General features: G+C 47.9%; 1 protein-coding gene across 1 annotated transcript in view; it reads right to left on the bottom strand.

Annotated features, from left to right (window-relative positions):
* The window catches only part of TNR (tenascin R), a 73,201-nt gene that overhangs the window by 49,741 nt on the left and 9,807 nt on the right, over positions 1 to 13,653 (bottom strand). Inside the window, exons 3-5 of the mRNA XM_057728123.1 lie at positions 13,047 to 13,162; positions 10,630 to 10,780; positions 4,973 to 5,242 (exon numbers count right to left, since the gene is read on the bottom strand). Of these exons, the coding sequence (XP_057584106.1) occupies positions 4,973 to 5,242; positions 10,630 to 10,780; positions 13,047 to 13,162 (537 nt within the window). The remainder of the gene's footprint in view (positions 1 to 4,972; positions 5,243 to 10,629; positions 10,781 to 13,046; positions 13,163 to 13,653) is intronic.

Here is a 13,653-nt window from a genome sequence, read left to right as displayed (position 1 = left end):
GTCTCAATTTGATCCCCACTTCTGACTCTTATTGTAATGGGACCATGAGCAAGTCTTCATCTCACTGGGCCTTGATGGCCACATCTGTAAAATGGGCTAATAATACTGCCTTTTCAGGGAGTTGTACAGATTAGACAATGCATGTAGAAGTGCATAGCATGGTGCCTGGTACAAAATTAGGTGCCCAAGCCCTGGGCTGACTTCCTGGTGCCTCCAAAGCTCTTCCTGAATGCCAACAACCTGGCGCGCCCAATGCTTGCTCCTTGGGGTTCCAAGAATTCCACAGCAATGAAAAGACCACTGGCATTGGGGTCTTTCCCACAATTGTGGGGGCTGGTTCTCTCTTGCAGGACTGGTCATCTTTTCAGGCTTATTTGGGCAGAAATAACATAAGCAACGAACAGGTTAAGAAGGTGTTGTCTTGACAAACTGCCACTTAAAAAGTTCTAAATAGGTCTCGACTTTGAGACTTGAATTTAACTTTGGGGTGGACCAGCCGTTTGTTCTGGGAAAACCTCAAGTGGACTGTTTTAATTTGCAAATGCCAGGCAAGTCTCCACCGATTGTTCTTTCAGAAGACAGGACTGCTGTGAATCAATCTGAGTGCAGCTGCTACAGAGTGAGAAGTGTTCTGTTTAGTGATGTAAATTGGGTGAATCTTTTAGCAGATTTATGCCTCTCCAGCTTATTTTTCTGAGAAACGTTTCCTTACTCAGTGTGGGTTTAGCATGCTGGAAACTGTGCTTTCTCCACGTGCGGTGTGTGGGATTTCTCTAGCACTTGGATGGAGAGAGGAGCTTGAATAGAGGGGCGTGTGGGAGGAATGCTCTGGACTGCAGGTCCCTAAATCTCACATCCCTAAATCTCACGTGGGAGGAGAGGCTCTCAAAGGACTGGGCAGGGCTTGGAGTGTGTGTGGCCTGAATTTAACTGGAGCAAAAAGAAACTCACTTAGGGTTCAGGTTGAGTCTTATATTTACCTACTTCTCTTCACAGCTAAAGACCCCAGACCTTGGAAATGTTAGACAATGGTTTCTTGGAAATGTTAGCCTATGGTTTTGTTTTCTGCTGTTTTGGCCTTAGGGCCTGTGCCCTGTGGCTAGGTGGCCGTGTGTGCTCTGAAGGGACTAGACATTTCCAATGTCAGTGATCCCCAAAGAGACCAATCCTGAGAATGAGGGCTGGAGAAGGCGGGCATCTTAGGACTGGGGTGGAGTGAAATGGTTTGCTTCCCGCCCCGCCCCGCCACTGCAGATCTTGACGCCTGACCTCTAGGAGGGGCAGCTGAAGGGCACCCTGGCAAGTGGGAGCTGGGCTGGTCTCTGCAACACACCCGCGAGCCAGGGCAAGGCACAGCCAGATCTCCAGCGGGGGCCCTGTGGAGGGGCTGGGGCTGGGGCCTCTCCCCTCGAAAACGTAAATTAGAATAAGCAGGTCTCCTGCTGAAAACCTTCTGCTGCTTCCTGCTACCCACTCCTCACCGTGGCCCGCAGGGCTCTGCGTGATCTGGCCCTGCCTGCGTCTCAGGGGGCGTCTCGGAACATTCCACCCTTCCTCACGGTGCTCCAGCTGCACTGACTTTTTCCGGCTCCTGAATCACAGCAGGCTTATCCTCACCCCAGGGCTTTTGCACTGGCTGCTACTTTTGCCTGGAATGTTCTTCCCCAGACCCTCACATGGCTGAGGTCACTTAGGTCTTGGCTAAAACTTCAGCTCCTCAGAGAGGCCTTTCTGACTATTCCCTCTATATCATCCACTGCACTTTTAGCAGAGTTCTCATGATTGAAATGGTTCCATATGTTTCTTTTCTTCTTCCTTGTCCAGTTTCCCCCACTGGGATGTAACTCACATGAGCTGGGATCTTGTTATCTTGTTTATTTGGCAGCCTCAGTGCCTAGGACAGTGCTTAGACCTTCTAGATGTTCATTAAGCACGTGTGAAGTGACCTAGTGAGTACTGTCTTGTCTGCTCCCTCAAAGCCTTTGCAAAAGTCTGGTTAAATATTCCAGCTGGGGACTTTGAGGATGCTTGGGACGAGGGGTGCAGGGGAAAAGAACAGCTTTGATTGAGGGCAGCTGGTCTTGGCTGGCTGACAAGGACCATCCAGGTTGAACTTGTGGAGGCATTTCCTGGGGATCCCAGGGGACGGTCCCTGCCCAGCAGGTGGGAGCTCCAACTGTTGTGACTTGGGCCTTTGTGTGAGTTTCCTGGGGCTGCTGCGACCAAGGGCCACACACTGGGTGGCTTAAGCAATGGAAATGTATTGTCTCACAAACTGGAAGTCTGAGATCAAGGCGTTGGCTCTCTTCCCAGGATGGTGAGGGAGAATCTGTTCTGTGCTTCTCTCCGGTGGTTTCCAGAAGAATCCACTGGAAGAGTGCTAGGGATTCCCCCAAGAGGTCAACTGCAACCAGAGTTACGGAGGGCAGGGTGGCTCGGGAGACTGGCCTGCAGAGCCACCTGGAGACTGGGCTGCCTTCTCTCCAACCACTGGCTTTGATGGGCTTCCATCGGTGCTTTCCTTTTTCTGAGAGGCTCTAAGACCCAGGCAAATATCCCAGTCACCACGCAGGAAGCAAATCTCTGTTTTAATTGCCTGTGCAATTAGTGCGCGCCTAGTGTCGAAGCCATCACCTGGAAAAGCACTTTGGCTAATTTGAATTTAAGCGGAGTTCTGAAATGACTGAGGGCCCTGCCGTGAGGATCCAGGCACCCTCTCATCATTCAACCAGCACCTGCCAACCCTGGGGCCTTGAGAGCTGGTCAGCAGAGTTACCCGCAGCTCCCCCCGCAACCCCTCACAGCCCCTCACCCTCTTCAAGCAGAAGGGGCAGGTTAGAGGTCCAGGCTGCTGCATGGAGAAGACAGCACCTAACAGCTGCCCATCAACCAGGCAACCAGAAACAGAGAATCACGCAATGAACGGAAGCTTCTAGGAGGCAGAATGTAATTGTCTTGATTGGAATTTTCCTGGGCCACCTGCCAATCCTGCTTCCATCTTGTCGACCTAAACGTCAAGAATTACGCTTTTCGTCCTGCCACCCGAGAGCTCTCGTCTCCTCTTCTGCCTCTTCAAACTCCTTATCTGAGTAAAGCACAAAGAAACCACTTTTCACACAAAAACTATGTTGAAATTAAAAAAGAATGCAGGACGCGTGGCCCTCAGGAGGTCCCACCGCCGGAGCAGATGGCGTTGTGGGGGTGTGAGGGCTGGCAGGTGGGCAGGGCTGACTTTGAACTTACCAAGAAGGGACCTTGTGTGAGGCGCTGAGCAGTTTTGGTTCAGTGAGGGAAAAGAAGGCAGGAGAAACGGGCAGAATGTAGTTCCTTTATTTTGAAGATACATGCTCAGTCACTGGGGACCCCAGCATGTGTTCAGTAGAAAATCTGCCCAGCGGCCCCTGCCTGGGCTGGAGAGAAAACCTGAGAGAGTCTCTTTCAGAACCAACTGCCTTCTCCATTTCGTCAATGTCCGCACTTGCTCCCTTGTAACAGGGAAGTTTTCTCCCCCTCCTAATGTTTCCCTTGGGGTGGCTGGGAACCTGTTATGAGATTCCTGGCCTCTCTCTTTCTTCTGCTGGGGAAGATGACCTTGCTTCCGTGGTGAGCGTTGTTGCAGGCCCGGGCACGGCCCTTCTGCTCCCCTCCCTCATGGGAGCCACCTGCCCATGGAGATCAGCCTCTGCTTGGTCTTCTGTGCTGTAAGCCCTAACTGGAGTAGCCTCCCAACTTCCGCCACACAGAGGTCTTGCCCAGGCCTGCAGGGACCATCAGTTGGCAAGACCATCTGACTCTAACACTAAGCTACATGCTCCAATCAGGAGACATTTTGGCCTCCGCCTGTCTTACTCTTTGCCATTTTTATAGCTGATTTTAAACACAGGTGGAGGGTAATGGTGCTGTTTATGGAACCTCCCTGAAGCCCCTTGGCTGGCTTACCCCAGCCCGTAACAGGCTCTTAGGCCACCACTCAATATGGGTGCCTGAATTAGTGAGTCTCCTGCTTTACCCAATCAGGAGATGCCGGTTCTTAGATCTTACAGATGCCGGCAGTTTCCTTTGATCTCTGCGACAATTTAGGAGTTGGCAGAGACATCCCTTAACATGTGACCTCCCTAGGGCAGAGGGGCCGAGACTGGGTATCTGGGTTAGATAGAGACTCACTGTCTGATCACAGCCCCCACTGACCCAGTGAGAGCACCAGGGAGACTGTTTTAGATGGTGCCTGACCTACTGGTCCACTGGCCCGATGGGCTCCGAGAGAGCCAGGGAGCAGGTTGGGAGGTCTGGCCTTTCCCGACCGTTGGTGAAGCTCTTTAAGAGTCCTGCAGCCTTGGGAAGGGGCGGCTGGTCATCTCGCAGGGCAGGTGGCACTGATATGGGCTTCACTCAGCCTGCCGTCTGTGGGAGCCGGGTCTACATTAGCCTTCTTGCCGGTGCTCACAAAAGACAGGATGAGTCACAGACTCTCAGACAGAAGGCCTGCTTCCAGGCACACAGGCCAGGCTCTACACGACTCCAAGGGCGCCATCGTGCTGGTGTAGTCACTGTGGATTTATGGGATCATGACGACCATTTCTGGCAAATAGCAATAAAGCGTCTCCAGGAAGGGGCACTGAACTCTCACAAAATTGCCATTTGGGCTAGCAGTGGGAATGCTTAAGTGACTGTAGGACAAACTTCATTTTATAAAGGAGAAACCTGAGACCCGAGGGGAAGAAACTTAAGTCACAGATCTGGCTGGCAGCAGAGGTAGCATAGGAATCCAGTGCTCTGCGCTCCTCTGCCCTGTGATGCGACCTCACCAGGACGCCCAGAAACCTGTTGCTTCTCTCTTGCAGTGTCTGTGATACGTGGATGCCCAAGCACACGGCATCTCTCTCCCTGGATGCCCTTCTTGCTGTGAGGATACCAGCTAGTCCAGCACCACCCTCTCCCCTCCTCAGACCCCGCTCCCTCCGCACAGCCTCACCTGTTGTGAACTGGGTGGTGGTGGACTCGCTCTCGTTGGTTCCACGGACTGCGCTGACCCACACCTCGTATCGGGAGCCGGGCCGCAGGGCCTGCACCGAGTACTGGCTCAGGGGAGGCTGCAGCCGGAAGGTGGTCTTCCCGCCTTCCCCGCCCACCAAGCCATACTTCAAGAGAATGAAATCGACTTTGGCTCGAGGTGGGGTCCACTCCACGAAGGCCACGGTGTCAGAGACATCTCGAACCAGGATCTGCGTGGGCCCATCAATGACTGAATGAGAAGGATCCAATAGAAAAAAAAATATGAGAAATGAGCCTTTGACTTGAGCTCTTTCCTTTCCTTTCCTCCTTACGTTAGCGGGTTGGCCAGAGAGAGGATGGGTGTTATCCCATTTTCCAGAGAGGAAAATGATTCACAGTGAGATAAAATCTCTTTCGCGAGGACACGTGGTTTGTCAGTGGGGTAACAGACGCTGGATCTTAGGTCCCCTGAGTCTTGCTCTCACGGGGCTGTGGTTTTTCAGGCTTGGCGTTTCCCAGTTTGGGCAGGGGCAGTTTCCTGGCTTGAGAGGGCCAGCACTGGTTATGGGACAGAGAACAGAGAACTGTGCTTCTCGTGTGTGCCTAGCTGCGCAGCTCTCACCTTCTTTGAGCCCCAAGGAAAGATGTATTAAATTAGCAGCCCTATCGAAACATCTGAGACTTCCACCTTGGTTGCCAATGAGGGCATCGTGAGTATCCAGAAGATGTCCCAGCTCAGCCAGACTGACAGCGCAGTCAACCAGCTGCTAAGACAGATCAAAAACCCAAAAGACATTTGTATCTGTAGACATGAAATATGCCTCCTGGGGAAACGTGCTCTTCTGTAGAAACGAGGATCTCAGTTTTGGAACAGCCTCTTGTGGGCTATTCCCCCCCCCCCACTGTTTCTTGCATATCCCTGAGCCAGTGGGCACTGCAGTCACACACAGTCCCCCCGGGTTATTCCGCACGTGTCCCCTATGAGTCCTGGCCTCTGACACCGAGTGGCCAAGGGGAACACCACTGTGGGATGGCGTTACCTGGAAAAAGCTGGTTGGTTTCCTAGGGGGCTTACCATCCATGGTGCCAGCACCCACTTAAGGTCCTGTTCATACTGAATTAGATGATGGTGGGGCAAGGTGAGAGAATGTAGAAGGAAAAAACAGAGAGGGCTCAGTGAGTAGAATAGACAGTGGTGTTCTCGACTCCTCATGGCATGTCTGCGTGGCTGACGTGCCCTCCTTTGAATTACTCACTGTCTTCTAAAAAGAGTTGGCTCAACTTCCATGTTTTCATTCATTATGGACTACACCCCTCTAGCTGGGGCAGATTAATGTTAATATTAATATTCTTCAGGGATTTGCAACTGGAAACACAGACTCTGGCTCTCTGGTTAGCTGGCTTTCAACCATGTAGAGCCAGGGCTGGTGTGGCCATTTTGTAGCATTTTCACACATAAATAGAAAACATCTGCTCCAGAGAGAGGGGTCGGGGGAGAGAAGGGGGAGGGGGGAGGGAAGAGGGGAAAGGGGAAAAGGTGATTTATAATAAATACATATCTGGTCTTCTTCCCCTTCTTAGCACAGAGCTCCTGAAACGCTTGGAATTTTCTAAGTGATGAGAGTGATGAAGTTGTGTCTTGTTATGATAATGAAATGAGGATGGAAGCTGGTTGCTAAAGGGACCCAGCCAGGTGATTAGAGGGTTGGAACGTCCAGTCCTGCCCCTGACATCTGGTCAGTCCATCAGTCATGCCTGTGTAATGAAGCCCCCATAAAAACCTGAAAGGACCAGGGTCAGAGCTTCTTGCTTAGGGAACCAGAATGCTTCCACGTGCTGCCGTGACAGGCCCCAGATTCCGCAGGGGCAGAAGCTACTTTGTTCGGGACCCCCACTGTGTAGCTCTTCCTCTAGCTGTTAATTTGTATCCTTTAATATCCTTTGTGATAAACCAGTAATTTAGTGAGAAAATGGGTTTCCTGAGTTCTGTGAGCTACTCTAGCAAATTCGTCAAACCCAAGGAGGGGGTCGTAGGAACCTCCTCAGAAGGTTCCGTCAGAAGCACAGGTGAGGACCTGCACTCGTGATGGCATCTGAAGTGGAGGGAAGTCTTGGGGGACGGCGTCCTCAACCTGTGGAATCCGATGCTCTCTCCAGGTAGAGCATGTCAGAGTTGAGTTAAATGGTGGGACACCCAGCTGGTGTCTAAGAACTGCTTGGTGTGGGGAACCCCTCCCTCAAACACACACACACACACACACACACACACACACACACACACACACACACACACACACACACACAGGAATCGGTGCAGAATTTCAGGAGCAAATGTACAGACAGATGCAGAAATGAGTGACCACGTGGAGCTTCCAGAAGGATATAGAGAATACCTCGATTCTTGAATTTCCATTTTCTGGTTCAAGTCTTTTGGGAGACTCAGATGCATTTCTGGCCCTGGGGTTCCATGAGACACTCTGTGTCCTTCCAGTAAATTCTCTTTTTTGCTTCACCTAGTTTAAGACAGTTTTTCTTCCTTGTTACCAGAGAGTCTTGACTAAGACTCTTTTTTTAACCAATCCACCCTGGACCTCCTCCTCATCTGTCTTCAGGATGGAGGGTCTCCCTCAGGACTGTGTCAGCCTGACTTTGAGCCTCTCAGTCTTTCCGAGTTGGGCCTTTCACTGGGCCCCCCACCCTCTTTCTGAGTCTAGCCCAGTCCTGTTCTCCATTATGCAGCTTAGGATTTTGGGTCTGGCACCAGCCAAAATGAAAATCACCAGACCATTTTGGTTTTGGTGCCACCTGGTTTGGAGTTAAAATGAAGTTCTGTTTTTCATATTTGGAGTAATAATGAGATTTAACAGAACATATCCAGATGTTTTCTACACACTGTATTTAGTGGTTTTAGATAACTTGGGCCTTTAAAATTTTATTTGATTTAATAATGAGATGGGGGAAATGGTATCCTAGCTGCTGAATAAGCATAATGCCTGAAACATAGTAGATACTCAGTAAATGGGTGTTGAGTAAATGAAAGGAATGGATGATTCTCTATATCCATGAGAAAGAAAGAGAAGCATTTCAATAAACTGGAGCTTCTTGAAAAAAAAAGAAAGAAAAAAAACAGATGTCACAAAACCTCACATGACCATGTAAGTCTTTTGTCCATCAGTTCTTTAAATCCCCAAATCCTAATCATAATGATTGCTCATATTAGGATGTGATTGTGTAGCACCAAGAGCTCTGGCTGCAGGAGGCCTTATAATTTGAATTTCCAAAATGGCCTGCCTGGAAGAAGCCAGGCAGCGTGCCTGGTGAGGACTCAGAGCTTCACAGGAGGAGGCTGGTGTGGGTCAGACCTTAGCAGAAGGAAATAATAACAGTCGTTTCTTAAAAACAGCAGACGGGGCTGGGAGCCAACCGTCTTTTCTGCAGCCACCCTTGGACTCTGCCCTTCAGTTGGCCATTTGGTAGCCGTGGCCTCTTCCAGTTAAGGAGGTATCAGCTTACTTTCAACTTAGGCCCTAATTTTTAAACAAACACACATCCTACTCAAAAAGTAAACTGGAATAAATATTTTTCTTTCCATTTCTTTGTGATTCTGTATACAATCCCAAAATATGAACTAGGACTTTTTTTTTTTTTCTTAATTGAAAAAAATTTCTGCTTGGCTTTACCACAGATGACTAGATTGGGAACTTTTAATTTTAATCTTAAGGAAATTCCAAACCAAAAAATACTTCAAATTTTGTCAAAAAGTGGTTTAAATAGAAGACTAAAGCAGAGTCAGACTATCTCCTCTAAGTGCTGTCAATACGGGAAGAAAAGCATCCTACATCTGTAATGCCCTCTTATGAACCATCGCTTTCCAGACTTTTTTTCCCCTACTAATACTTTCTTAATATCAAATCACAGAAGTGATCTGGGGACCCTGAAACATTCTGCATCAGAAGAGGAGAATCTACACATGTTACCAAATCACCTCTTTAGGGTCCAGCATAACTTTGGGAAGCAGAATTGGGGAAAAACTCTGGCCTCTAGTGTCTGAAGAGATTCCTACAGAGCACTTGTAGGTTTTATGGCTATAGAGTTTCTTCTGAAACATATTTGGATTAGTGCAGTGGTTTTAAAGCCTTTTGGGGAGGAAGGGGGGCTAATATTATTTTTTAAAAGAACAAAATCGTAAATGACTGTACGAAATGTAAAACAGATACAAGTGGAGCTGCCTCGGTGGGAGGGTGTGAGGGGCGCGGGAGTGGGAGTAAGTAGAGGCCTGGATCTCCACTTCCTCCTTGCCTTGAGGCACTGCCATGGAACCCTGGTGCTCTAATGGATCATAATCTAATGCCATAGTAGTTTTAAACCAATGTTTTCTAGATTGAACATAAGCCTCAGCACCTGATGCTGTTTAGCCTGGATCCAGTTAACAAAGTTTGAATCACTAATCCATAAACATGGGCTCATTAGAGAGTGTTGTGGTTCCCTTTGCTGCCCAACTTGGCCTTTGTCCTGGACTCATGACTGGTTTTCTTAGGTGTCCGTTTCCGTTTATGAAAAATAAAGCTATACCAATATTCGCCTACCTCAGTCTCTGCTACTAACAGGGAGCATTGCTTAACCTTCGAGTCTCAACTCTCCCATCAATAAAATGAGGACCAAAAATGATACCAGAAGCTATTTATAACTTTTGAGAAATTCTTGGTGAGGGCACACACACAGGCATCATAATCATTAATTTACAGCGTTGAGGTTGAACATCCTTTGTTAGCTAAGGAAACAATAAAGCACAATGTGATACAGTTAATGAATCAAACCTAGAAACATAATGATCTTGCATGAGGGGAACTGTGGGGATGAAATAATAATCAACTAAGTCGTCACCCTGAACAGTGACTCAACCCACACTTACTGACTTTGAATGATGTGTTTCCTGCTCTCACTTCTAAAGGTGTTCTTTAAGTATGTGTGTACACAAAAGGTATTGAGCACTCACTGTCATTGACACAGCGCTAATCACTCTGTGTGCTGTCTCTGATTTAATCCTCATGTCATTTCCATGAAGGAGGTATTATTGTTCACGATTGTCAAATGAATCGAGGTTTGGGAAGGGTCCGGTGACTCTCTGCAATCTCACAATAAGTAAGAGTGAATTAGCTCTTTCTGTTTCCAAAGCTCAAGATACTAGGGGCTGACAAATGAGGCCTCCTTTATTTATTTTTTTATTTTCTTATTTTTTTTCTAGTTTTTTGGGCATGCACCATGGCATGCAGGATCCTAGTTCCCCAACCAGGGATTGAACCCTTGGCCCCTGCAGTGGAAACGCAGTGTCCTAACCACTGGACTGCCAGGGAAGTCCCTGAGGCCTCTTCACGAGTAAGATCAGAAGACATACACTGGATAGCTTAACAAAGAGTTTCCCTATAGAATACTTTTCCAGATTTCTGTGCTTGCAAGGATAAAGAAGACATTCCCTTAAGCATCTGGTAGTATAGCGCCATCACCAGGTACCAAAATTAATCTCAGCTGTGGGAGAAATCCTAGCATCCCTTTGTCTGTCTGCTTCCCAGGTGAGTCTGCAGTTCTTCCTGCGTGACCTAATGGGTGGCCACAGGGAGAAAGGTTGGGGGCACTCACCAGTGGAGACGCTGGCCGAAGTAGGGGGGCTCCGGGCTTGCTCTTTCAGAGCCACCACATTGACAATATATTCCTCCCCAGGCTTTAGTCCTGTCTGGTTGAAGGATGTAACATCACTGGGGAGCTGGGCGATCACCCCTCCTTCATTGTTCTGGAGGGTGGGGGGAAGGGAGAAGCAGAGAAAGAAAAAGAGGAAATCAATGGGCGGGAAAAGTGTGGGACACTGATTGTGCATGAAAGATGGGGACCACTTCTCTGCCCTCCAGGCTGACAGCTGAGTGTCTGAGGCCAGGAGTGACTCCCAGCAGGCTCAAGAAGAACGCCACCATTCCATGAGGATTTGGCAAATGGAGAACCAATTTTCAAGAACATTTCTTTGGCCTCTCCTGAGTCTACTGAGTTTGCCAATAAAAATTAGTCATGAGGTGACGTAGACTGGCTCTTGCCAAAAATGAAATGTCTGATGCTTACCATCTATCAGATTTTTTTGGCATTTGCCGTGGTGAGCGTGCCCTTGGCTATTTAGAAGAGTCTAGTTGTGCGTGTGTGTATGTGTGTAAACATCTTTATGTACCCGACAACATATTTCAAACTAAGACATTCCCAGTCTTATAATGAGCCAGAGCTATTATTTTGCTGTAGCTGGCGTTTCTCATGGTGTTACATTGGTTGCAAATCTGTCCTTGTCTTGCTTCCCCTTTACCCCGATGAGGTAGGAATCAGTGACACAACCAACTGCGCAGTACAAAGAAGAGAGAAAGGGTAGAACAAAGAATAATACAGTGGAGAGAAGAAAGAGACAAACTGGTGGGAGAGGAGGCGAAAAAGACCAACTCGATGATGCTGGGTCCAGGACTTAGTACCCTCTACCCACCTATCTGTCATCTATCAGCCTACACGTTTTCTCTGTGTGCCTCTGGAAATGGAGGTGACAAGAGGGCTCTTTTTTGTGGCACTGCCCTTCTCCCCTATTCTTTGGTCTCTGTTCATGTCACCTGGAGTGCCCTATATGTAATTTATAGCCACACTCATATAAATCAACGTGACAAATGGCTCCTACTGGCCTCAACGTACAGATCATACATTTATTCTCTGTGGCCGTATATTTGACCTTGACTTGTCCTGACTAGCTCCACTGTTATTTAGAGTTTTACATATTGGAGGTAAAACAGGCAAACCAGGCACTGTTTTTTTTCCTGCCTGAGCAGCAGAGTGACATGATTCTCTCTGCCCTGTTATAAATCCATTTGCCCACCATACTTGCCATTTTAATGCAGATAAGGCATATAGGAACCTATGTATATAGAATGTCTACTTAGATGTATTTAGCTTGTCATGACATGACTATATCCACATAAGAGAAGGGGATATCCTGTCCAGTTCAGGGGACAGAGCTCTGGCATAGGAAGTGGAGACCCAGTTCTTCTTTTAAGCCTGCCACCAACTAGCTGTCTGATATCAAGTTCACTGAGTCTTAGTCTATAAGCTAAACATACTGGATATAAAATGAAGGGTCATTCTCTGTGAACTTGAAAGTCTTTTGTACTTCCAACAGTCCATGCCTCTAAGAATTTTGAAGTAAAACAATGGTGAAATCATAGTCTTGTGGGCCAAAAATGTGCCATCTGTCGTTAAGTCTGATGAATGACTGAACAAATGCTCTTTGATGTTGAAAGATGAAGGCAGAGGAAAGGAGTATGATTAAACATCATACTCTCATGAGTGGTATAGTTAGGGAAAACGTCAGTGACATTAATAAATCCTGGAAAACTAGAACTCGTCAGGCATCTCTGGCAACTTAGAAAAGATAGTTATAGGGTTAATAAAATAAAATACTACTTTGATGAATGGAAAGGAATCTTAGGATCCTTTTTAACTTTGAGACTAATAATATAATTTGCTTAAGGAAAATATTTTTCAATGAATAGGTTATGAAAGGTGGTTTTGTGTTACATCTCCGACCTTTAGAGACTGAAGCCATGCAAGCTGACTTTGGGGGCATCTGTCTGCACAGAAGGAAGCTGTGGGTTGACTATGAGACTGATTCGGTTTGGCTTTTCTTATGTCCTAAGGAGAAGCCCCAACTTTTTGAAGGTCTGAGTTTTCCGAGTTGCTAAAATTACAGCTTGCTAAACCCTAGAGCTTTCTGAGAGGAGAGCTGGGGCTGGTGGCTGCCTCTGCACTCTCCTGTCATCCAAGGCCAGGGGGCCAGGCTTGGGGCCACTCTTTGTTAATGACTCTTTACCACACCTTTGGGAAGGAAATGTACTGCAGTCCAGATACCCAAAAAATACCCTTGTGTCCTTAATGGCATAGAGAGAGAGATTTGGGGGGTGCTTTTTTGCTGCCCTGATTCCAAGTTGAGGGTACGAATACTCCAAATAAGGCTGCTTGGCAGTCTGACAGGTGGGGGTTACCTTTGGAATGAAGCTGATCTCCCACCCATCGAAGGAGAATGAGAAGGGCTCCCACTGCACCTCCACGGTGGTCTCTGTGATCGTCTTGAATCGTAGCCCTTGAGGCGTGGAGAGATCTGGAACACAGCAATATGGGTGACAGTGTCATGGCTGTCCCGGCAGGGGCAGAGGGCATCCCCTGGGGCTCCCTCCACGCTGTGGGTGTGGTGGCGTGTGATGGGCTATCCCCATCTCATCACACAGGCGGTGGGTTCCAGCTGAGGGATCAGCCCATGCCGCTGTAGTCTTAGCGCTCAGTGTGGATGCATATATGAGTAAACTTAACAAACATAACCGAATACATACTTTTTTATGCTTTCTATCACATAATAGGTTCGTATGAAAATGCAAAAGTCACACTTTCCTCACTAAGGTGGTGAATCTTGGCATTTAACATAACACCTTTTTCAGAGAAACCGAACACTGTCTTCAGAGGCTTGAAGGGTTCCCAAGAGGCAAGGTAAAGGCTAACATCACTGCTCCCATATCACCCAGGAAAGGGGGGCGCAGAGAGAGTTAGTGAAAGACACGGAGGAAGCCAACTTCAGAATAAAGTCCGGAAGGCTTT

This window comes from Hippopotamus amphibius, chromosome 3, assembly GCF_030028045.1.
Source record: "Hippopotamus amphibius kiboko isolate mHipAmp2 chromosome 3, mHipAmp2.hap2, whole genome shotgun sequence".
NCBI lineage: Eukaryota > Metazoa > Chordata > Mammalia > Artiodactyla > Hippopotamidae > Hippopotamus > Hippopotamus amphibius.
This window is presented reverse-complemented; position numbering and strand designations above follow the sequence as displayed.